The sequence below is a fragment of the Protomyctophum parallelum genome, assembly GCF_964188405.1.
Source record: "Protomyctophum parallelum genome assembly, chromosome: 19".
In the NCBI taxonomy this organism is placed as follows: Eukaryota; Metazoa; Chordata; class Actinopteri; order Myctophiformes; family Myctophidae; genus Protomyctophum; species Protomyctophum parallelum.
In genome coordinates, this window is record NC_139717.1 from 16,040,750 (window position 1) to 16,067,127 (window position 26,378).

General features: G+C 43.5%; 1 protein-coding gene across 1 annotated transcript in view; it reads right to left on the minus strand.

Moving 5' to 3' along the window:
• The window catches only part of adgb (androglobin), a gene marked incomplete at its 3' end in the record, with an annotated part of 101,039 nt that overhangs the window by 31,152 nt on the left and 43,509 nt on the right, over positions 1-26,378 (minus strand). The window contains exons 15-29 of the mRNA XM_083790445.1: positions 24,572-24,746; positions 23,451-23,514; positions 23,236-23,334; positions 21,862-21,958; positions 20,003-20,141; positions 17,297-17,411; positions 16,572-16,742; positions 14,526-14,664; positions 13,880-14,017; positions 8,368-8,811; positions 7,765-7,858; positions 3,379-3,510; positions 2,120-2,273; positions 1,442-1,629; positions 308-477 (exon numbers count right to left, since the gene is read on the minus strand). Coding sequence (XP_083646571.1) covers positions 308-477; positions 1,442-1,629; positions 2,120-2,273; positions 3,379-3,510; positions 7,765-7,858; positions 8,368-8,811; positions 13,880-14,017; positions 14,526-14,664; positions 16,572-16,742; positions 17,297-17,411; positions 20,003-20,141; positions 21,862-21,958; positions 23,236-23,334; positions 23,451-23,514; positions 24,572-24,746 — 2,319 coding nt within the window. The remainder of the gene's footprint in view (positions 1-307; positions 478-1,441; positions 1,630-2,119; positions 2,274-3,378; positions 3,511-7,764; positions 7,859-8,367; positions 8,812-13,879; positions 14,018-14,525; positions 14,665-16,571; positions 16,743-17,296; positions 17,412-20,002; positions 20,142-21,861; positions 21,959-23,235; positions 23,335-23,450; positions 23,515-24,571; positions 24,747-26,378) is intronic.

Below are 26,378 nucleotides of genomic sequence, written 5' to 3' on the forward strand. Positions count from 1 at the left end.
GTACATTAGTACAGTCGCTGTGTGCTGTGTATACATTAGTACAGTCGCTGTGTGCTGTGGACATTAGTACAGTCGCTGTGTGCTGTGGACATTAGTACAGTCGCTGTGTGCTGTGTGTTTTTGGTGTTAGCATTATGTTGTGCTTTAGCTATTGAAAAATAGCAGATCTACAAGCTCATAGCGCGCCACCGAGTGGCGCGCTACGAGCTTGTAGGTCTGCTATTTTTGAAAATAATCGTGAAAATATTTATTTTCACGATTCTTTCACGTCGCTGTGTGCTGTGGACAGAACCGTGCGACTGCTCACCGCTCTGCGCCAGGAAGCGGACCACGGGAAGGAGCACGTGGCCCGTCCCGGTGGTGCTGGCCACCAGCTCCTCCTCCTGGTCCAAGACGGACAGGCGGACCAGCGCGTCTGCTTTGGACGTCTGGAACTGGACCGTTCCCACCTGGTCCCCCGTGACCTTGACCCAATAGCTGTTGGAAATGTTCAGAGTGGTAGGAGGAGTGCCCGTAATACTGTACATGTAAGCAGCATGTTATGTATACAGATACATCCTGTGTGTGTACAGTGTGTGTGTGTGTGTGTGTGTACCTATGAATCTAGATTACTATTTTGATGTATATACCCTGTGTTGACCCTGCTCAGTGTTAGTCGCTCTTGGTTAAGGGCGTCTGCCTAAAATGACAATTGTATCTCATTCCTGTCTTGAGAGACTAAGAGGATGGTGAATGGAAGCATCTGACGACCTGTGTGAACGTGTTAATAAAACTACACAGGACTAAAGGTATAGCACGTTTATATTAAATCAAGCAGCTTGCTATCAGAGAGCTCATCTAGTACTGTATTTGGTGCCATACATACAAATTAGCTTGCTTGCTTAAAAAAAAACGCAAATGTATTTATGATCAAATCTAAATCTGTTGCATTTAGTCATGATGGTCCCACACTCGGGAGCAAACCGCCTGATGACGCAAGACCTCATATGTTAAAAGCAGGTTTATTCCTATTCTCTCAGGGTAATGGTTAGTCTGTCTCTCTCTCTCTCTCTCTGTGTGTCTGTGTGTCTGTGTGTGTGTGTGTGTGTGTGTGTGTGTGTGTGTGTGTGTGTGTGTGTGTGTGTGTGTGTGTGTGTGTGTGTGTGTGCGAGGTGTTAATGCATCCTGTGTGGGTGTATGCATGAGATGTGTGGGTGGGGTCATAAATTATGTGTCATGGCAATGTATGGATCAACGAGTTTAAAAGAATGCTTTATTTTGTGTGTGTGTGTGTGTGTGGGGGGGGGGGGGGGGGTACTGTACTTGTATCTGTATATACTGTACAGTAGATACAGAATATATGTTCCATTGTGTTTTTGTGAAGCACATTGAGTTCACCGTTACATAAATAAAAATGGAATCTTATCGTCAGAAATCATGTGAGCACGAGCCTGTGTCTTACCGACATATGATGTTGTTGCTGTTAGGAATGTAGTAATCCCTGAATTCCTTCACGGCAAAGTTGTTGAGCGGAATCTCACGGGCCAGTTCTGGAAGCGGTTCCCGTGAGCCAATCAGGCGCATCCTCCACTTGGCGCCAACGAGAGGCACTTCAGGTGTCTTCATCTCTGCCACGAAAGTATAACCAAACTAAAAGAGACATTTAGACATGACAAGACGTTTTCCCTCTTACCGAGGTTGGGGGGGGGGAGAGAGGGAGAGAGAGAGAGAGAGACACACACACACACACACACACACACACACACAGAGAGAGAGACATGCAAGTAACTATTGACAGCAAAGCTCCTTCTTACGATTTGTCTCATGTCTGCGGGTGAGAATGCCGTGTGTGACCTCTGCCCTCTTCAACCCCAAAATCGATAACACCAGCCCCAGCATTGACGACTCACGACGTGTCCCAAGGGAAACGATGATCTTTTACCACAACATGCACTTTTGACATTCCACTCATCATCTAAAACAAGCCTGCAAAATGCCAGGTTAGGCGCAAGTCTTTGCTGAAGGTAAACACTTAATCGGTGTTATGCCAATCTTTTCAAGTTGCAAAATAAGAAACCCAGAGTGCCAGCGGACAGAGACAGGCGGTCAAACTATGCTGTGAATGAAAGCATGCACGGACCTCATTGGGCTCGTAGACGTGAGGTGCCACTCCGTTGAAGACCCTGGGAAGCTCCACTCCCGTGTCATTGTCTACGACGTGGAGCAGACAGGAAGGCACTGGAGAGTTGACCATAGGCACCAGCAGCATGCTCTTAGGAACCAGGAACACCTCTCTGGAACACAGCGGAGAGGCAACGGCGAAGCCATGTCAGACTGTTAGACACCCTGATCGGCTGCTGCTCGTTCAGAAGATATTGAAGTAATCATTAAATATTGGAAACCTGTTCTGGTTAGTCACAAAAGCAGCTTCACCATTTCAATTCAATTCAATTACATTTCATTAAAGTGTCAAATCACAACACGTTGTCTCAAGACACTTTACATGTAGAGCAGAGAACCTACTGAGCAAGCAATTTTGTGACAGTGGTTAAGGAAAACCTCCCCCTTAGCTGGAAGAAACATCAAGCGGACGTTTAGATCATTTGCATCATTAGGAATTGATGTACAGTTAGTAGTAGAACCCCTTGTTCAAAGGTGAGAGAGAAATGTCAACGATGACCTTTTTCATGCACAGGTTTTGACAAGCATACAGTATAGAGCGTCGCAGTCGCACCCCCTTTCATGACGACGCCAGGCCCAGGAAATGATTCCCAATGCATTTTTCCCATAGACATTTCAAAAGGTATTTAAAGACGGTTACGCCGCGGACAAAGCCAACTGGAGTCGTGACAACTCATGACAACAAACACAATATTTTGGACCAAACAAATAATTACAAAGAAGAAAAACAACAAAAAAAGTGTTGTAACCTGCCATTTTTTTCTTCTTTCCAATTATTCGTTCGGCCCAAAGAATTGTGTTTGTTGTCATGATTTGTCACGACAAGAGTTGGCTTTGTCCGCGGCGTAAACGTCTTTAAAGCTATATTCAGTGATTTCACTTAATTCAAATATCACTTATTTTTTTGTTTTGTTGTGATAATCCTCCCTACTATGTGCTGGCCATATAAGGAGTTCCTCCCTGTCCCCAGTTAACCCCTGGGGGTCAAAAACCCCTAGGTTTCGTTTTTGACTCTCTATCCTGATTGGACGAAAGGCTGGGTCCCACAGCCAAAAACGAAACCTAAGGTTTTTTGAGTGAAATCACTGAATATACCTTTAAATAAATAAATTTTTAAATGTCTATGAGAAAACGGAGAATCATGTCCTGGGCCCTGGTAGGGGGCGAGACTGCGACGCTCTATATCTCCTGCATGCAGTGTGTGTTTCATGCCCTAACCTGAAGACCAGAACCCAGGGGCTCGCCGTGGCTGGCAGTGGCACCGAGTAATCGGAGAAGATGATCCTGGTCCACTCATCCTTCTGACAGGGGTACAACTCTGTCGTCTGCTCACAGTGGCTGAGCACATACCTGTGTGACGGGAACAACAACAGGACATGAGCGTGTGAGAGAGAGAGAGAGCAAGTGTGGAGGGTTTGACGTCCACCATTAACATATGTGGATTAACATAATATTATGACGTCCCACATTAACATTATGTGGATATGTGGATTCACAATATGACGTCCCACATTAACATATGTGGATGCACGCAAGAAAGACGCAGGAGCGTAAAGTACCAACGAGCTGGCCAGATGTATGGAGAACCGGGATGACTGGAAGTGACGATGGAGGGCAGTTCTGAAGACCACCTAGAGAGAGTTTCTGTGCAGTCAAGATGGTGAGGATTGATCTGCATAACGTTGTCACTTTAAGTGTCATTAGGCTGCAGAGCCACGGTCCTTAGCTGTGCTATGAGAACGTGGCTCATTAATACATAAACTCGGCTACTCTTGAAGCTGGGACTCCTGTGGCTTATAATAATTCTGTTATTCTGAGTGTTCCTGTAAATGATGCCTCTGAATGACATATAATTAACGAGAAAGGGGCACAGCACATATCTCTGACAGGCCAGGCGGCCTACTCAGGGGCCAGGGCTGGGTAAGAGGCAGAATGTGATATTGCAGTCATGATGGGCAGTTTTAAATAGACTGTACACGTCTTCGTACCAAACTGTTTGGTTTGGTACGGCCGAGTAGCTATTGAACGAGTGGCAAAAAAATATGTTTTGCACACAGTATTTTTTCATTCTGTATTTTACGAGTTTCCCCTTTTAGGACGGGAACCCCTTTTGGGGTTTTTACCTTTCAAGATGGGAACCCCTTTTGGGGTAGTTGTTGCTATTAATTCAAAATCAAATGTTTATTTATTTTCTTTAGTTTTTGCTATGTTCTGTATAGCAATTAGCAACATATTGTTTTGAATTTTTGTTTTGTAATGTTTTGTAATTGCTGTAAAACGTACAATTAGGTCAGGATTTAGAAGGCCTTTTTAGAATCGGCCTGCAGGTCTAAATGGGCCAAGAAAGCGTACCATAAGCATACATGTATTTTCCCAGGAGGATCATTAACCGAGAATGATACGTTTGGTAAAGCCAAAAATTCTCCTGTTTGGGAACATTTTGTGTTTCTTGGCGAATCTTCAAATGCATGAGCACTGTTGCTGATTTGTGCCAGACCAATTCTAGAGAGAAGCACTGTGAATGAGAAGGAGGACAACTCTGTCTTCTTCACTCCAGGTTTAATTGTAATTATCTACCACAGCCACAGGATGTTTTCAGTAGGTGGTGTGGTTCGGGCGGTTATGCTGCATACAAAGCAATCACTTTGTTTGCATAGATCAGCCGGTGTGCCTGATGGAGGGGAAAGGAACTGTTTGGAATAACATGTTCCTTGAACCTTCCTTCCACACACTACGTCCCACCGGGGAAACTCCCCCCGTGTCAGGTGAAAATAATTTAACTTCCTTCCACGCACCAAGGACTGTCTAAAGAGGACGAGACACGAAGACCGTATGGGCGACGCCATGCTGCTCCATGGAAGGAAAGAAACATGCACAATGGGCTATACTGTATGCAGCCAACACTTCCGCGTTCAGCTTCCTTGGTCTCAACTGCGCATGTTTCTTTCCTTCCATGGAGCAGGGTTGCCAAGTCTGCTTATTTCCCGCGACTTTTGGCTTCCTTTTTCCCAGAGATCCTTTTCTTTTCTTTATAGGCTAATTATTAGTATAATAAGTTACTAAAACATTAATTATCATAGACATACATAGTATTTATAATGATAAATGCATCAAATATTTTTTATTAGGATTATATGGTCATATTATTGGGTTTGTTTTGGCTATTTTTGGAGGTGGGTTGGCTTATTTCTGTCACGAGTTGGCAACACTGCCATGGAGCAACATGGCAACATGGAAACTCCCCCCCCCCCCCCCCCCCCCGTGTCAGGTGAAAAGAAGCGGCTTTTATGAGGTCTCAAAGATCGCAATTTGTCTCATCTTGAGGAGAAAAAGGACTATTAAGCGTGCACGCGGCCACGTGTGGGTCGGATCCGCTGTCTAACATGTGAGTAAAAGCAAAAAACAAATATATATTTTTTAAATTGCTGGATTAAATGAAAGTAAAGAAAGACAAGTTCCATCGTTTTTGGCACAGGCGGGTCGTGGAGAGAAGAACTAGGTCCTGCGTTCTTGTCATACAGTACTTAGTGCTTTAGCTATTGAAAAATAGCAGATCTACAAGCTCATAGCGCGCCACCGAGTGGCGCGCTACGAGCTTGTAGGTCTGCTAATTTTGAAAAATCGAAGAACGACCGACATAGAAACATAGCTTTTTCAGAAGACTGTCAGGATGTAGAAGACATTTTTAGAATCTGATCTCATTACGATTTGCGGAAGTAACTTCTCTATGGAGAATAATATTGGGTCATCTTAAAAGGATTGTGGTCCAAAAATAAACAAACTGTCTCTGTGATATTGTCGGGGAGGTGGCTCTGTATCGTTTACGACTAGATTTCATAGTCCGTTTCTAGCGAAAATGTTACCAATTCGGCGGCAGTAACATTAGCATTTTCTCGCAGTCAGATGATTCTGAGCAAAACCGCCGGGATCATTTGTTTATTTCGGAACAAAGTTCTTATTTAACATGATTTGTTTTTTAAAGCTTAAATGAGCTATGAGCTTAAATATATCTGCTTTTATACAGCTAATGTTTAAAATAATGTTTAAAGGGGTTAAAGGCTTCGGTGACACAGGTCTTATAGTGGGTAAAACCTTTTACGTCATACCATATATATTCTAAATCCAGTGTGAAATCCTGGAACAGAAAGCCGTCTCTGACCAAAGGCCAAAGCCTTGGCACGTGCACGCGGAGCTGGACATTGAAAAGATGTGGCTTTATCAACGTGGACATGGACCGAAGAGAATGGACACACCTCATGGCTCCGCTCTGATCTAGAGCAGAGTGGATGCCTCTGTTGACCAGTGCACATGCGCGCGAGCACACACACACACACACACACACAACCTGCGCCTGCTCACTCGCGCGCCTCCCCAGGCGGCGGGTCATTCAGCAGACGCCGCTATAGCCCCCGATTGGAGCGAGGACAGGATAAACAGCAGATGGTACCACCGGGGGAAAAAAAAAGATGGAAGACGACGTGGAAAAATACTCCCCGTCTCTGGCCCTCCTACAGGAAGCCGTCGGGAGAGGAGGGCAGATTTCTGGGCACGCGGTGAAAGAGGGGAGGCTAAACGGATGCCATTGCGAGGCAGGCAGCAAACGGCAACTGGTGTGGTGTATATATATATATACGTAGCCTGTGTGTACCGAAGCCATGGTGCAATTAGGGTTACTTAACCCATTTTGGGGCGGGAACACCTTTTGTTGTTTTAAATTATGTTATAAATTAGCTATTGAAAAATAGCAGATCTACAAGCTCATAGCGCGCCACCGAGTGGCGCGCTATGAGCTTGTAGGTCTGCTATTTTTGAAAAATCGTGAAAATGTGGCGCAAATTTGGAAAACGTTTTTAACTCAGGGAGGTCCCTGGAACAACATATTTTCAGATGGAGGTCGGCGGCCAAATACGGATAATTCTGGGGGTCCTTGACATGAAATTGCAGAGCGCCACGGACACGGAGGGGCTACTTTACACTATGATGAGCTGCTTTAGTTTAGTCCAGTTAGAAAATGCTGCACAAACTGGTAGTTGGTACAGTCGGACAGTTATCAATATTCAGGGTTAATCACTGTGCACAAATGTGGCTTCATTTTCCTTACAATTATTTATTTGCAGTGGTTGGAAAATGTACTCACATTTCTTACTTAAGTAAAAGTATCAATACTGCAATGTAGAAATACTCTTGTTTACAAGTAAGTAAAAGTCCGGAATTCAACATTTTACTCGAGTAAAAGTACTGGCTTCAAAATGTACTCAAAGAACCAAACGTAGAAGAAAAGTAGTCTTTGTGCAGAATGTCTCATTTCAAGTTTTCAAATGTATACAGATATTTTGAAAATACCAGATTGCGACGCATTGTGAGCTTGTAGATCGGCTGTTTTCAAATGGCCGAAACGTATACAGCTGAAGTGGTTCTGTAATAATAATCAAAATCTACAAAGTAATAGCAACTAAAGCTGCCAAATAAATGTAGTAGAAGAGTAGAAGTAGAAGTATTGGGTAATTGGAAATACTCAAGTAAAGTACAAATACCTCACAATTATACTTAAGTAAAAGTACTTTCCACTACTGATTATTTGTGAAATGTTTATGCATGGTTTACCATAATAGGGACGTGGCGTGTCTCTCTGCCTCCGATTCAACACTCTGCCACACTTCTGCAAGGGTCTGAGATGCACTGAGATTCTCCTTCGTGCCTGGACAAACGTTGCACACGCACACACACGCACACACACACACACACACACACGGAGAGAGAGAGAAGCATGTGGCATCCATAAAAGATGGACAGTCAAGGCACCTTGAAGTCAAAGACATGAAAATATCATTATTATAGCTGACCTAGATCAGGGTCTGAATCACCGAATGCAGCAATTCAGCGACATTTCTCGTTTGCCATTGACCGAAAGGAAAGAAAGAAGATGATACCTGAACTTTTTTCCCCGGCAGATCGGCCCCACGGCCACACCGTCTTCCATTAGTGATGTCTAAATGCGTGTGCATGCATGTACAGTATTTGTATGTATATGCATGCGTCCGTGCGTGCTCGCTCATGCACATGTTGCAGAATTGTATTTCTGTGTAGCCTACAGTAAGTGCTCTCTTTGGAGAGACAGGCGTTTGGTCATCTGGTTCACGCTGAACCGCCGTCTGAACCATGTGCAAGCAGCAGAGGCGAGGCCCCCCTCCTCAACCCGGTCTGAACCGGTCTGAACCATGTGGAGGCCCCACGCCTCAACCCGGTCTGAACCGGTCTGAACCATGTGGAGGCCCCACGCCTCAACCCGGTCTGAACCGGTCTGAACCATGTGGAGGCCCCACGCCTCAACCCGGTCTGAACCGGTCTGAACCATGTGGAGGCCCCACGCCTCAACCCGGTCTGAACCGGTCTGAACCATGTGGAGGCCCCCCTCCTCAACCCGGTCTGAACCGGTCTGAACCATGTGGAGGCCCCACGCCTCAACCCGGTCTGAACCGGTCTGAACCATGTGGAGGCCCCACGCCTCAACCCGGTCTGAACTGGTCTGAACCATGTGGAGGCCCCACGCCTCAACCCGGTCTGAACCGGTCTGAACCATGTGGAGGCCCCCCTCCTCAACCCGGTCTGAACCGGTCTGAACCATGTGGAGGCCCCACGCCTCAACCCGGTCTGAACCGGTCTGAACCATGTGGAGGCCCCACGCCTCAACCCGGTCTCGTCGTCGCTCCCTATAACTTCATTCCTCACACGATCACTTCTCCAAATCAATAGAACCCATTATGGGGGTCTGAGAAGGCCAGCAACGCAGAGATGAAAAACAAACCCTATCATCTCTTAAGCCATTAAGACCCGAGATCCGATTCTACAAAATGTTTTTCTGAAAAGCACAATCAGTGGTTCTCAAACTCTTTCATGGCACGCACGGACCCACAGAATGATATGTATTTGGCCGCAGACCCCCACCTCAAAATAAGTCGTTCCAGGGACCCCCCAAGAAGCAAAGATTTGAGTTAAAAATGTTATGTGATATATTCAAAAGTTTAAAAATAAAAGATACGTTCCGGGTCTTAATGCGTTAAGATGAGACAGAGGATATAGGAGAGAGCCAGGACGAGAGAGAGAGAGAGATACATATACAAAGAGGTATTGAGGCAGAGAGAGAGAGAGAGATGATGGGTCATTGACAGGTCATTGAGGTGCAGTGAGCAGAGAGAGCCGGGGAATGAGCCATCTGCCATACATTGCTTTTGTCAGCTCGGATAACAATGGGCCAATTTATTTTGTTCCCCAGATGGCTTCCAAATTGTTTTGATTTTTCTTAGTGTGCGGCGCTTTGCGGAAGGCGATCATATGTCATCGGATGACATTTTCTAAAAGCTGCAATTGCTGCATGATGAAATGAATGTCAGTGAAGCTCATTTTGATTAGAATATGTGTGACATGTGTGTGTGTGTGTGTGTGCGCTCAACCACGTGTGCATGAGTGCGTGCGTGTGTGCATGCGTCCGTGCGTGTGTGTTTAAACATATATATATACTGTACAGTATTATAGTAGCCCTTCAAAAAAACATCCTATGAACAAGCACTGCAATAGAGAAATACTAGTAAATGTCCAGAATTCAAAATGTAATTGAGTAAAAGTACACAAGTATTGGCATCAAAATGTACTTAAAATACTGATAAAAGTAAAAGTACTCATTGTATAATAATCTTCTGAAAAGCTCACACACAGGCTCACAATGCGACGCATTGTGAGCCTGTGTGTGAGCCCTGTACATAATTATGATTGCAACTGTTTTACTTGGGTAATTTTTTTAAGGACTTTTGATTCAGCAAGAATTTGAGAAAAATACATTGTGGGGACCCATCTTCCTGGACTTCCTCACAAGAGAAATGAGACATTTAGGGGTTAGAATTATGCCCGATGTTTGTGTGCTGAAAATAGCTGATCTACAAGCTCACAATGCATAGCCCTGTACACTGTGCAGATCAGGTCTTTTTGTGCGCAGCACATTTTAAGGTTAAGGTTAAAAATTCCATTCATAAAATTGCCTCCTAAACTTTTGATGTCCTCACAAGTATAGTAATACGTGTGTGTGTGTGTGTGTGTGTGTGTGTGTGTGTGTGTGTGTGTGTGTGTGTGTGTGTGTGTGTATGTGCGTGCTCCTCATCTCTGGCCACCCCCTCACCTGTCAGGGTGTATTAGGAAGAGTGGCAGTCTCATCAATAACTATTCCTCCTTCTGCCCAGAGGCCCAACACATGCCATGGGCTAATTCTCAGTGCACACCGCATGTGTGCGTGTGTGTGTGCGCGCGTGTGTGTGCGTGCGCGCGTGCGAGTGTGCCTACGGATGCAGTCTATATCCCTGCCTCCTTTTTAATAATAATATTAAAATAATATTGAAAATAGCAGATCTACCAGCTCACGGCACGTTGTGAGCTTTTAGATCTGCTAATGTCACTACTTTTGTGCGACACTGTTGTATGTATGATGAAGTGAGGCGTTAATTTAGAGAAAAAAAACTGGAAAAAAAAACATGTCGATATGAGTTGTATATACATACCGTATATTACCAAATAGTAGCCCGGGCCGTTAATATGCAAAATCAATTCGGACCCCAGGCTGTTATAAGGAGCCGGGCCGTTATTTGCCATAGGCTGTTATTTATTTTTGCACCGGCCTGCACAAGGCCATTATTTGGTTTCAGTATATACATACAGTAACATACAGTAACATGTAGTGCAAATATTGTTTGGAACTGGTATTACCGTATTACTAATAAAAAAAACAAAGCTACAGTAGGCTACATACAGTAAAGCGTTTACAAGTATACTGTACAAAACAACATACTAATACTGTACAGGACCTACCGCCATGAAATTCAGTGAATTATTTTTAATTTTAAAATACAGGCATAGAAAAGCTAATTTGGAATTAAAATGTTTGGATATCATTTCATAAATAACAACCTAACAATATACGTAGTTACTTTTTTACATCTGTTCTTTTTTCCATGTTGTCTTGCTTGGGGGGATTGATAGCATACAATATCCTCATGAATGCATAGGCCTGGAAATGGGGTAAAAATACATTTGGAGGCCCAGGCCGTAGCGTAACGGTCTGGGCACCGGACTGGTAATCCAGTCGCAGTGTGCCGCGGGTTCGACTCCCGGACCCGACACGGCCTTTACTGCATGTCATCCCCCCATCTCTCTCCCGTTTCCTGTCAGCCTACTGTCTGTCCCTTCAAAAATCAATAAAAGGCGTAAGCCGCAAAAAAAAAAAAAAAAATACATTTGGAAATGTTGTAGAATATGAATTGTTAAAAACATAATTGTGGGAACTAAACTTGTGGGACTGTAGCAATCTCAATGCTACCAATACTCATCATCCTCCTCCAATTTAGTGCATCAATATAAGACCTACAAGCTCACAACGCACCGAGGCTCGACGCATTGTGAGCTTGTAGATCTGCTATTTCTTTGCACACCGGCCACGGCTTTTTGCACCGGTCTGCACCGGGCCATCATTTGGTTACATACAGTTCCATGCAGTCATCTTTTTTTTGTATGGTAAACAATAAACATTGCATGCAATGCATTTTGATTTAATTGTAAGAGGGAGCGTATCAACACACAGGTGTAACCACTACATGTTCTGATTGAGCATGGGGAAGCAGCGGACAAACATGATTTCATTATAAACTGTAGGCCTACGTACCGGTAGATTTTCACCCAATTTACACTTCACGGATTATAGGCCATTTGGAATTAGAACAATCAGTTGAAAATTGACCGAGAATAACACGATTTAAATATCAACTTTTTTGTTGCGCCGAGGTGTTTTATAGTACTATACTTGTGAGGACCTGGCTGGCGCACGCCGCGCACCGAAAAGGGTTCTTTTTTTTTCTTCTCTGCAAGCTCACAAAGTGCTATCATGCAACACTTGGAGCTTGTAGATTGTGATACACGGATGACAATAAACATTAAACCGAATATACACCACTTTGCATTAAAACAATTGGTTGTGCATAGGAGGCACTTGTGAAACTATAGCCTAGATTTAGTTTATGGAGGACTGGTGTTGCGCTGTTGTGAAATGATCGAGTGGCGTGCGGAGATTTGCAAACTCAACACGGTGAACACGCATATAATAATATAAATGAGGGCTGAGGCTGATTAAGTTTGCAAATAACGGCCCATGGGCCGTTATATAGAGGAGGGCGGTTATTTGATGGAGGCGGTTATTACGCAAAATGGTGTCGGAACCTGGGCCGTTATTTGGTGCTGGGCGGTTATTTGAGCATGGGCTGTTATTTGGTAATATACGGTATACTGTACTGTAAAAAGCCATGCGAACTGCCATCCCACATCAACAAAGCTGCACTTTCTACACCAGCAGGTATTGCAGTAACAATAAAGATGGCCAATCCATAGCACACCCAGTCAGTTTACCCTTAGTTCTTGCAGGGCTAATTGTCTAATTTTGTGGCTTTAGATTATCATAAAGGTTCTGTCATATTGCTTGTTGACAGGGAAGTGCATTTGGACTGGAATCTACATGAGTGTGTGCATACTGAGATTAATATGTGAATGTAGGGAGAGCTTTTTTACTTAAGTTGTCCTGGTCTAGAAGCCAGGCAAAATGAGATGGCTGTCAAATCTAAAGATCTACGCTTGTTTCAGTGTGTCTTCTATCAATTGAAATTATGAGTAAGCATCTGTGACAAAGGGCCATAAAAATATGACTTATTCAAAACTAAAAGTGGTGATGTAGCTCAAATTGCCCCAGGTAAGTTGATCCAAGTCAAGTGACCCACAGCCACCATTTTAGAACAAATTACTAGAATATTACTTCAGACAATTTCTTTGCTAAATTATTCAATTGGCAAATCACCAACATGTATGTGTATGATATTAAATGTTAGACCTGGCCTGGGTCAGTTTACCTGACCTGAAATCTTACTTTGACTGACCAAAAACAAAAAAAAGAACAAAAGAAACTGTAAAAGAATGCCTCCCAGCCAGGTGTAAATGATGGATTCTTACTAGATTTAAGGTCACATGACAAGACCGTTTTCTAGTTTTCTAGATAAAGGGGGTGGTTCAACTTACTTATTTATGATGAATTCCTGTTCTGTTCTTTAACTACATAGAAGTGTCTATTTGTATGTCTCTAAATGTTTTGATGAATTGAACAATGTGGACCCTGTTGTAAACAAGTGTAATGCTTAATTGGGTCGTCCACTCACAGTTAACAGTCTTTGTATTGAGTTTGTGCTTGAAATGTACTGTAATTCTACAAACTGTTAATAAATATTTCAATCAAACAATCAAAAAGCTCATCTTAGCCCATTCTCCCCTACAGTGTCTCTTATGTCTATGGTTATCACCAAGCCTTGGCAATCGTCCCTCCAGGCTATGGGATAGATGTAGACTACACAAACTAATAATAATCTATGCGAGTAAAGATTACAACCTATTGTAATATTTTTTAATCCAAAGTAAAAATAGAATTTTACCTCGAGGTAATTCAAACTTCTTAATAATCTGAATCCTCTATTATCCCCTCCCAGCCCGATGTCTTTTCATAATCGCAAGCAATTCCAAATAAATTATTGTCATTTGGTTTGGATAATAATTGCATGAATGGACTGTAATTGCATATTGCCTCTGGACAGAGTCTGTCTGTGTGTGCGTGCGTGCGTGCGTGCATTTCTCTCTCTCTCTCTACCAGGTTTGGAAGCTTTGAGGAGCTCCCGTGCCAGATGTCCTCTGAAGGCGGCCTGTAGGACAGTGACCGCCCGGGTCTCCTTGTCCGTCGGCTGTCTGTCTGACCGCTCCGCAGGCCTCCTCCCCGAGTCCACCTCCACTGAGAGCGACATAACAAAAGACAGCGGCTGGGTGCGGAAATATCCATAGTCTGAAGGCCTATTATCCTTTTCTCTCTCTCCAATCACACTCGACGCACTCTGTTGAACGGAATGTGAGTCCGACGCATTTCATGATTGTGGCAAACGCATGCATGTGAGAAATATTACAGCAACAGGCTGTTCTTCAGCAATTTAATCTCAATGTGGAGTGTACTCATGAATACAAATTCACAAATAACACAACAATAATAACAGCCTTTACACAGTGATGGATTGTAACTACGTACGTTCATTTTACTTAAGTACTGTACGCGAGTACAATTTTGAGGTATTTGTGTATTTCCAATCCTTTTTACTTCTACTCCACTACATTTATTAAGCTCACAACGTGTCGCAGCGTGTAGTATCTAATATCTTTATACATTTTGGAAACTAGAAATGGGACATTCTGTACACACAGACACACACACACACAAACACACACACACACACACACACAGTGTTTACATGCAGGCGAGGTTTCCTTGTTGTCCGGGCAGTAGAGTAAAGGGTCGGCCGTGAGGAGCCGAACAGCAAGCAGCTCCTCAGCTGTCAGCCTCCTCTCCAGGGCTCGACAGACCATGTAGTACACCGCCTCATTAAACACCTGCACATACACACACACACACACACACACACACACGCACACGCACAATGATGCAGAACAGAGGAATCACATTCACAGCCCGTTTTGCTTTGTTGCGTTTGTGTGTGCATGCATACATTTCTGGAATGAATCAAAGACGTACAAAAGGACAGCAATCTGACAGCATATACAGTAATGGGTGCATATAGGTGTACTGTATCACTTAGCGGCACGTATAACGTCGCCGTCGGGGCGAAACCTAGTATACAGTATGTCCAAAACTGTCCCTTTTCAGGAGGTGGAAAAACCTGTGTTCCAATAGAACCATGTAGGTATCATTTACAACCTCTTATTAATACCCTTCATTGGTTTAATATTTGTCAAATCCACAGACACACTTAATATTCTTTCAATAATAGTGAAAACAGCAGATCCAAAAGCTCACATTGCAGCGAGAGTTCGGCTGTTTTCAGTACTCTTGTGTGACACGTTTGTAGTTTGTACGACGATGGGGCATTCATTTACAAAAGAAAACGTTTTTAATTGTGTTGCCGCCATCTTCCCAGGGCAGTGGTGGTGATGTTTGGTGTGTGTAAACATGTTACCCTGTGATGCCGCCATCTTCCCAGGGCAGTGGTGGTGATGTTTGGTGTGTGTAAACATGTTACCCTGTGATGCCGCCATCTTCCCAGGGCAGTGGTGGTGATGTTTGGTGTGTGTAAACATGTTACCCTGTGATGCCGCCATCTTCCCAGGGCAGTGGTGGTGATGTTTGGTGTGTAATAAATAGGGATGTTGAAAATCGACTCGATTATCGACTCATGCCTCCCGCGACTCGAAATGTACGAGTCGAAAAATCGTTTTTATTTGTATTATAATTTGTAATTATAATACATTATAATACAATTAATTTGTAATGTAAAACGTTGCTGTTTCAAATGTTTTCCAAATGGGAGAGGTACGTGTTTGTCTGTGTGACACTGCTGTGCTGTGCCACTGCCTGTCAGTGCCGCTGGTCACATGCAAGTTAACTTTGAGCAGAGCGCTGTGGACACCATCGTCCAAGGGTGTGTGTGTGTGTGTGTTTGGGGGGGGGGGGGGGGGGTGGTATCTTAGCAACACTGAATGATCTGTCCCATTGGTCGTGTGCTCGTATCATGACCAATGGCTGTAGCTCTGAGCTTCCCAGACCCAGGTTCACATCTAAACTCACACATGCCGTTATTGCCGTAAAGTGAATTGACAGCCACAGGTCTGCAGTGCTCTGTTCTGAGCGGTGAGCGCTCTTCTCTTCTCGTGAAGAAAGCAGGACAGAGTTGTCAAATAAATCCCGCCGTCATTCATACTGTATTTATTCCCCGACCCGACATTAAAATACGGAACAACGTGCGTCCCGTATCAGTAGATTACTCGTGACAGGCTGCAGACACTTGAGAGTTGGGACTAGCGGCTAGCCGATAGCACTGCTCCTTCAGTTTTGTTGTTTACAAAATAAAGTTTATTTTTTATTATTGGGATTTGATCATTGATGCAAATTCTAAACATATGGATGCAGAAGTTGTGTTGCTTAAAGGAATGCATAGTTGCGTTCTCCTCAACTGCTGCGCAGCAACAACAAAAATCTAAAAATAATGAAGGAAAAAAAAGGAAAAAAGTCGTTCAACACGTCGATTTTCGGCCTCGATTCGTCGATTGGCCAAATGTGAGTCGTTTGGCATCCCTAGTAATAAACATGTTACCCTGTGATGCCACCATCTTCCCAGGGCAGTGGTGGTGATGTTTGGTGTGTGTAAACATGTTACCCTGTGATGCCACCATCTTCCCAGGGCAGTGGTGGTGATGTTTGGTGTGTGTAAACATGTTACCCTGTGATGCCGCCATCTTCCCAGGACAGTGGTGGTGATGTTTGGTGTGTGTAAACATGTTACCCTGTGATGCCGCCATCTTCCCAGGGCAGCGGTTGTGATGTTTGGCGGGCAGTGCGTCTCCTCCAGGGTCTTCCTGGCTGCCAGCTGCTGCTGCTCATCGCTGATGGACGACGCCACGTCAGACAGGGCCCTCAGCATGGACGTGGCCCGCTCACGGAAACGCACACTTTCCTACAACCAAGCAGGGGGAAAGTGTGTGTATAGTTTTCATTCACGTGGTGTAAATCAAACATGCGGCAACTACAGTACATGTGCTTTCCCCGCTTCCGACCCATGCCAGTTAGCCCATACAGTATGTAGCCTCAGTACACAGGCTTTGATTTTTGAGTGGTGCAACCACTCCAAGGAACAGCAATGTCCGTGTCCGCCTATTTATGTGACGTTAACCCACCCACCTATGTGACGTTAATGAGCACGAGTATGACTATTAGTACCAGTAGGGGCGCTGTTGTGCCAGAAAGAGAGAGACAGTGCAGCACTGAGAGAGAGAGAGGAGGGAGGGGAGTTGAACCACTCAGTTCACACGGGTGTGATTTTTGTTAGCATTTGGCTCAAAAAGAAAAAACAGGGAAAATCTGGCATAGGAATTGGGAGTCAACTTGTATTTCGCTTGTAGGTTAGCTTGTAGATCTGCTATTTTTCAATAACTAAAGCACAACATAATGCTAACACCAAAAGGGGTTCCCGCCCAAAATGGGTTATGACAGAAAGGGAGATCAGATCACCTTGGCGAGGTGTGGCATGACGGCCTCCTCGTCCCCAAAGACAAAGGGCGTCTTGCTGGACAGCTGGATGCAGTAGCCCAGCGCCGCCCTGGTGGACACATGCAGCACATGGCGCCTGGAGGGGTTGTGGGGGGCGGGAGAAATGAATGATGTGACCATTCTGAAAACAACTATAGACAGGAAAGGAAAGCATCTGTGAACACCGCGGATTTGACTGTGTACTCATTTCCTGCGTGAATTCCTTATATAGGAAAACTATTCCTATAGATGTGACTAGGTACCCTCTAGTACTGTGCTATTCTATTGTAATAGTTATAGTGGTCAGTGTGAAGCTCAACAGGCGCACTCTAGCCCTTTAGACTGCTCAATAGTGGCACTTTAGGTCACCCAGCGGTACTGCAGCTGTCCGTACTCAAACGGACATACCGGTACATACATAGGGACAGACACACACAGCTGTTCATTGGAGCGGTTATAGGCACCGCTCAAAAATGACACATTGGCAACATACTCCAGAGGGAGTGACAGAAGGTGGGAAAAGATCAAAGGGTGAGAAAGACCGACAGACAGACAGAGACGCTGACATAAGTACAGACAAGAGAGTGTTAAGATTTATCGTGGCAGAAACAAAAAAAAACACACAAGTCAGCGAATCAGCTCCCCTCCCCCTATAGCGCGAGAGCGTACGACTCCACAGGGCCTCCCGGTATGATAAGCTGAGTGCAGTGTGTGATTACGGCTCTGAAGTAATTGTGCTGCCACGTACCTCTGCCTGACCCCAGAAACTAGGCCCCCTTGCTTCTAGGCCGAGCAGCAGCCATTAATAGAGACTAGGACAGGCCCTGTTTCTGCTGCTACTACTTCTCAGAGCATCTGAGGGAATGCTTGAACACATGCATGTCTGTGCGCACACGCACACACGCGCACACACACACACACACACACACACACACACACAAAGCCCTTCTTGCTCACGCCTGTATCTCTACACATTATAGCTGTACACTGCATACTATATTCAAATAACTGGTTATAGTATGCGGAAAAGCATTGTACATATTTATTCATAGATAGAACCCCATGAATACATACATTTAAAATGCTTAAACTGCATGAATCAGACCATGAATCCAGCCAAATGAACACTTGTGGACTTACTCGTGTAAAATAATGTATAATAAATCTGTTCCTTAATGCGGCGTAACAAACGTTCTGTATTCCGTTTGTGAGATGAAATGTCTAGAGTTGAAACGCTGCGTATGCATTTTATAGAATCAAAGACATAGAAAGACAGAAATCTGACAGCATACAATAATGCAAAGATTATTAAATAAATGAGATTATATTTTGATCTGATCACTGCAAGCCCCCCTGCATGTTGTTGGAAGAACCTTATTTTTAAGGGTTAGACTTATACAGCATTATACAGTATTATCACAGCAGCACAATACTTAAGCCATAGAATGAGATAACGTTCAGATAACAGTTATAAATATAAAAATGATCACCACACGTTGCATAAAAACAGTTGTTTGTGTAGCTTGCATCACATCCCAGACTTCCAGTATGGAGGAGATAACTGGTGTTGGTCGATGTCTGAACAGTCACTTTAAGAGGCCCAGATTTGATCTCGTCATTGCTAGACGATACCGAGTTAGATCTTCAAACTAACACGTCACATTAAATTGCTTGTAGCTCTGTACTTTTGTTGTACCATGTACAGAGTATATGCCTTTCGTTTTTATGTGGTGTGCAATGTTGATTTGATTAGATACTGACGTGTCCATCTGGATCAAAAGACGTTGAGACAATAGACAGTTTGTGCACCGGTGATTTGATCAGTCATGTTACACTACACACAAGGCCATGCATGTCGTGAACGATGCTGTGTCGAGAATACAGTGAGTTATGATGTTACGATGACCTCCTCTCTCCTACTGTACCTTATAGCTTCTTTCCGGCCTTCCTTTGAATTTGATCTTCTATCACATAAGGTACTTGTACCCGGGTAGCTCAGTCGGTAGAGCTCTATGGACCGATACCGGGCACCGCAAATTCGGCGCACGAGCAGCATGGGCTGGGGGCGCGACAAGTCACGTGGTATAAGTACCGGGAGCCAACCGGGTGTGGCGCTTCACCTCACCGCCAGCGCTGCTTACGGAACCCAAAGCCTCGTTCCTGCAGCACCATCGTCGTCGTGCAGAGCACTCTCGTGTAATGACATTGCTTTTTGGGGTCTTGATCATTTGAACTGGGTCCATAATAGAGCGTCGCAGGGCCCAGGAAATGATTCTCCGTTCATTTTCCTCATAGACATTTTAAAAAGTATTTATTTAAAGACGGTTACGCCGCGGACAAAGCCAACTCTTGTCGTGACAAACCATGACAACAAACAAGTTTTTTTGGGCCAAACAAATAATTAGAAAGAAGAAAAAAAACGGCAGGTTACAACACTTTTTTGGTTGTTTTTCTTCTTTGTAATTATTTGTCTGGTCCAAAATATTGCGTTTGTTGTCATGAGTTGTCACGACTCGAGTTGACTTTGTCCGCGGCGTAACCGTCTTTAGATAAATACCTTTTGAAATGTCTATGGGAAAAATGCATTGGGAATCATTTCCTGGGCCTGGCGTCGTCATGAAAGGGGGTGGGACTGCGACGCTCTATTCTATAGGAACCCACTTTAAGTGCTATAGCAGAGAGCCCTACCCCGGCGGTAAGGTGAGGGAGGCAGCCTGGCAGGAGGTGGTCTTGATGTGGAGGACCGGCGGCTGGCGCACCAGGCTCTTCCATGAGTAGGGCTGAGCCAGGAGAACGCCGCGCCTGCACACCGCCGACAGCTCCTTCTCTGGGGAGGGGAGAAAGGAACCAGTGGTGGGGAAAGGGACTCAATTCTTTTACTTAAAACCCATTTAGACCCGAGTTAAAAACATTCACTTTGAAAGAATATATATTAAAAAAGATTTGTGCCACATTTTTACGATAAAAAAAGAAATAGACCTACAAGGTCGTAGCGCGCCACTTGGTGGCGCGCTATGAGCTTGTAGATCTGCTATTTTTCAATAGCTAAATTATAACACCAAAAGGGGTTCCCACCCAAAATGGGTTAATTTAAGTAGAATAATCAAAATTGCAATGTACTGAAATACTCAGTTACAAATAGTAAGTCCTGAATTCAAAATTTACTTGAGTAAACGTAAAATGTATTGGTATCAGAATGTACTTACAATACAAAAAGTAGAAAGTACTCATTGTACTCATTTCAAGTTGTATTTCAAATGTATGCAAATATTTTGAAAAGAGCAGATCTACATGCTCACAATGTGTCGCATCACGAAGCATTGTGAGCTTGTAGATCTGCTCTTTTCAAATGGCTGAAATGTATATAGGAGGGCTGAAGTGGTTAGCGTATGTTTTGTAATAATAATTTAAATATACAAAGTAAAAGTAACTAATACTAACTAAGGTTTTCTAATAAATGTAGTGGAGTAAAAGTACATTGGGCTCAAGAGCCTTCAGCCGCTCTGCCCCTCACCTCTGGAAATCCCTCCCCCCTGACATCAGAAACATGGACTCTATCACCATATTTCAAACTCACCTCAAAACCCACCTGTTTAGGCAGGCCTATGACTCTGTGTGACCTGTGTCCTCTGCTGCAAGCTGTGCCTTAGTTTATTTTTCTGCTTTTAACTGTGTTGTACTGTTTTTATCCTGTACGGCGACCTTGAGTGCCCTGAAAGGCGCCTTATAAATAAAATGTATTATTATTATTATTATTGTGAGCTTGTAGATCGGCTATTTTCTAAAAGAACCGATACATTTTGATAAAAAAAGAAAAGAAAAGGGCTTTCTACCTTTGGAACCACAAAATGTACGCCACTGCATTGCCCTATTCCATGCGTTTATACTATAACAGCAATAGCAAAAAAAAACAATTCAAATCTGTAATCATGAGTAACTATCAGCACTAATTAGTATTGGGTGTCATTTCTCATTTCACTTTGCAGTTGTTCTGTCCCCTGTACCATGTTGATCTGTATTGTATTGTATCGTGTATGGTCATGGTGTTGGGTGCCTGCACATATGCACACATGGCATCAACGCATGGTGTTGTGTGCAGGCACCCCACACTTTGTCTTTCTTTTATCTGTATTGTACTGTGTTTTTGTATGGTCATGGTGTTGGGTGCCTGCACATATGCACACATGGCATCAACGCATGGTGTTGACTGTTGAGTGCAGGCGCCCCACACTTTGTCTTTCGTTTATCTGTTGTACTGTGTTTTGTATGGACGTAGTGATGGGTGCCTGCACATATGCACACATGGCATCAACGCATGGTGTTGTGTGCAGGCGCCCTACACTCTGTCTTTATTTTAAGAGCCTGCCCAGGGACTACAGATGAAATTTAGCTTTGGCTAACTCTGGCCCATTTACATTGATGTGAAAACTGACATGTTGATTAATGAGCGTTGTCCCTGTCAAATAAATAAATAAATAAAATAAATAAGCAACAGTTGAATTGCATAATTATGATATTTCCCGATTGTGTGTGTGCTAAATCCTTACTGTCCTCAGCTGTCTCTCTCCACTGTAACAAAGCAGAGAGGCTGACCAGAATGTGGGATGGCTGCAGGCTATCCACATGCAGGTAGTAAGAGGCCCACTGTCTCACACACACACACACACACACACACACACACACACACACACACACACACACACACACACACACACACACACACACACACACACACACACACACACACACACACACACACACACACACACACACACACACACACACACACACACACACACACACACACACACACACACACACACACACTTTACTTGAGTAAAATCTATACTGCAATGTACAAGTCTGGAATTCAAAATTTACTCGAGTAACAGTACAAAAGTATTGGCATCAAAATGTACTTAAAGTACAACAAGTAGAAAGTACTTATTGTGCAAAAGATCGGCTATTTTTAAATGTCCAAAATGTATAATATAGAGCTGAAGTGGTTACTGTTTGTTTTGTAATAATAATCAAAATGTACAAAGTAACTGGTAACTAAAGATTTAAAATAAATGTGAAGTAAAAGTACAATATTTGCCTTCGAGATGTAGTGGAGTAGAAGTAAATGTATCGGAAATTGGAATTACTCAAGTGAAGTATATAAACTTTACATAAAATTGAAGGAGGGCGAAGGACAGCAGAGACACAGGGAGGGAGGATGGATGGACGGACAGACAGACAGACAGACAGAGACTGTAGCTGGGAATGAGAGAGGATGATGGATGGACAGACAGACAGACAGACAGACAGACAGAGACTGAGCTGACAGAGAGGCAGGGAACGGAGGAAGGAGGAGGGGCTGCATGAGGGATTATAAAGAGTAGGAGACAGACGGACAGACAGACGGAGACAGACAAGCCATGTGAAGAGCAAAGGAGACGATACAAACGTGACCAGGATGAAAAAGAGGTTTTGTGGGTAGTCTGAGTAGATGAGGAGGTGGCTTGTGTTTGTTTGTGCAATACATATACACCCCCCCCCCCCCCCCCCCCCCAAAAAAAAAAGAAAGAAAAAAAAGTATAGTAGAATAGAAGAATAGAGATTGGGAAGAAATGTTGTCCGGTTCTTTATAATGATTAAAGAAATATGTTTTGAGTCAGGATTTGGAAAAGATTGACGTTGGGGTATTGTTCATCTAAACTTGATGTATGGTGTATACTAGGTTCGGTGTAGGGGTTGGATTTATGCTGTGACAGGGTTGTGAGCTTGTAGATCAGCGATTGTCGATACCAGCGACACCAGTACTGTATAGCTCAGTATTCAGTATTAGGGTTGAAAATGATTAAACAAGGCATACAATTGCCATCGTAAAATAGATAGTATAGTAATATACAAATGTGCGTGTGTGTGTGTGTTCGTACTTGAAGGTGACCAGTAGCAGATGAGGCAGTAGCAGTAGAGTGGGTAGAGGTTCCAGTGCAACTGATTCCTGAGGCGGTTGTTTTGGACAACTTGATGCTCTGCAGAGAAAAGCACCAAAATGTTAGCATGCAATTGAAGTCGGATACACGGACAGAGATTTTGTGCATTCATATTTAGAAAGGATAGACGTAGAAAGAGGATGTCTGATGCTCACCTTAAAATGAGTTTTCTGAACATGGTGTTGGTATATCTGCGGTTTATGGAACACCAAGAGTGTCCTGGAAAAAAGTTAGTTGTTGGTTCATGTGCACATTATTGCATTGCTAATAAAGTATTCAAGATCTTACTCAGTTGCTTCTCAAAATCAGTAGCTAAAGTGGTTTAGGGTGCATTAATGTGTCCCAGGTTTGATTCCCAGCCCATTAAATGATGCATGTCATTCTCCTATACTCTCTCCACATTTCCTCTCTCTCTCTCCACAAAAATAAATCGTGTTTCTTCCATTGATAACGGAAGAGATGGACACAAACATTGGTGTGTTATGTGCAGTGAAGTTTCTATGACTTCTCCCATTTGCTGGAGAGAAGTTCATTTCACGGTTGATGTAGAAGATAAGAACACAAACGTCATAACGCCGCAGAATATGAATAAACACTAATTGTATTTGGATTGTTGGCAAGTGGCCAGTGGGATAATCCACTGTGAGCTGTACGGATATATCGAGCATGTAATGGAAAGATAGGCCTATTAACCTAGCAGAATTATTGCGGCCTAGATGAGAAATAAACTGTGCTTTGGAGGAGGAGGATGTACTGTACGTACTGTACGTTCCAATTGCTTTTGAAATTTCATTGTGTGTTTTACATATTGATATACAAGCTCAGAACACGCCACACCTTATTTCTCACAACATGTAGCACTTGGATGCATGAGCTTGTAGATCGGCAATTTTAAAAGATTTAGTTTTTAAACAATCTTTTGAATTTACATTTATACAGTAATTATTATTTATTTAGGGAATTTCTAATACTAATCCAATTTTCACTATTATGAATATTATTATTTAAAAAATCACACCCGTGTGAAGTGAGGGGTGCTCTTATCATCATACCTCATCTTCAATGTTTGCGTTCACACACTTTTGTCTTCAATGTTTGCGTTTACACACTTTTGTCTTCAATGTTTGTGTTTACACAGACCCTCAAAGCTGGACAAAAAACCTCCATCCACATTGAAAGCCACTTGGACTACTGCACTTTTGAATATGTAACCTATAGATCAGTTGTGAAACAGAGTTCACGTCAACGAGTTGCCTGACGTCTGTCTCTCTCTTACTGGAAGCATTTAGCAAAGTCCTCCAGGTCCACCCAGGTCTCCTGCAGCAGCATGGCTCCATCTGGAGCTGCTGATGCATCATGGGGCTTAGGGTGCAGCGGCGCTGTGGGTTCCTCAGTCACAGTCCTGGCTTGATCTGGAAGTGGACCTCCTGGTGAGTCAGCCACGTTCTTATCTGCATGGATGAGAAGGCACTAAACCCTCTGAATAGGCAGTATTGTAGAGCGGAGATATCCGTCGTTTTTTTGTTTGTTTGGATAATGACATTTGAGGGTCAAAGCAAGTCAAACGCCTAAATTGATCCAATTCCATTTTAGTGATTGAATAATCGCTATTGTAATGGACTGTATCGTATAAACGTGCCGCTTCTACTTCACCAAAAATGTGTCTTTGTTCCATAAATCTAAAATGAGACCTTACGTAAATGTATTAGTCAAATTTAGTGTCATTTTAGGGTCTACTCTCTACTCTCATCTTTGGCAGGTGGAAAATTGCTTTCTTTCGACATTCCTCTGAAACCTTATCGTAGACTTTAAAATCGCTCTCCTTAAAAACGGTTTAGCATGGCGGTAGCCGATCACCCACGCGCGGCAACAGTGCACGTACACACACAAGCACACTCCCACACATCTGCGCCCACAATTGCCATGCATACGCAGCCAAGTCAGAGATTACAGTACATCACAGACACTACTTCACACCAACGCGCTCGCTCACCCCTAACCCCCTGCCCTAAAATAACACACATGCATACAGACTCATGAACACAGGATGCACACACACACACACACACACACACACACACACACACACACACACACACACACACACACACACACACACACACACACACACACACACACACACACACACACACACACACACACACACACACACACACACACACACACACACACACACACACACACACACACACACACACACACACACAGAGCTCCACTCAAAGCGAGCGTCTGATCATAGCACTGAGACGGCCAGGGCTGCTGAGCAATGGTGGTCTGCTCGCTCAAACTGCAGGTGTTACTAAGCAACTAAACAGGGGCAGAGCGAAGGCGGGTAATTGGCTGCTTGTCATGAGGCATAATTCCAGACCCGTCTTCCCGAAACCGTTGGCAGCCATCAACGGACGGACGGATGAAGAGGAGGAGGACCGGACGAAGGCGAAAGCAAAAGTACAATCCTCTAATCTCATCATTAAGGCTATATGTTAAAGCCACGCTAAACCAAGTCAACCGACTGTATAACAGAGATGGCACATCATGAACTAGAAATATTGCATCGTGGTTGTATGCGCCCGCCAACCAGTTGCAGATTACATCCACCATTCTTGGCCATAATATTATGTGAAGACTTTAGATAATCTAGAAGAATTTAATAAATGTCTATTTTTTTTAAAGTGTCGTTTTTAGCTAAATGTAAGGCATCAATGTATGATACCTTACATGAGTGAGGTCACAGTGACCTTGACCTTGGACCACCAAAATCTAATCGGTTCATCCTTGAGTGAGTTCAACTGGACATCTGAAGAAATTCCCCCTGGGATCATGAGAATGAGTTCATGATAGAATAAATATAACACCCATATTAGGTTTCCTCTAAAATGTAGATACTGTGGGCATGGTTTGAATTACAATATAACCTTTGCAACAGAATTAAAAAATACTTTCTAATATTTTTTCATATTAAATTTTGTTATCCTCAAAAACTATTCTTGGAATATTTGATTATTATGGCTCATCCCTAATTACAATTAATTGTATCGATTTCATAAAGGATTTTACTTGAT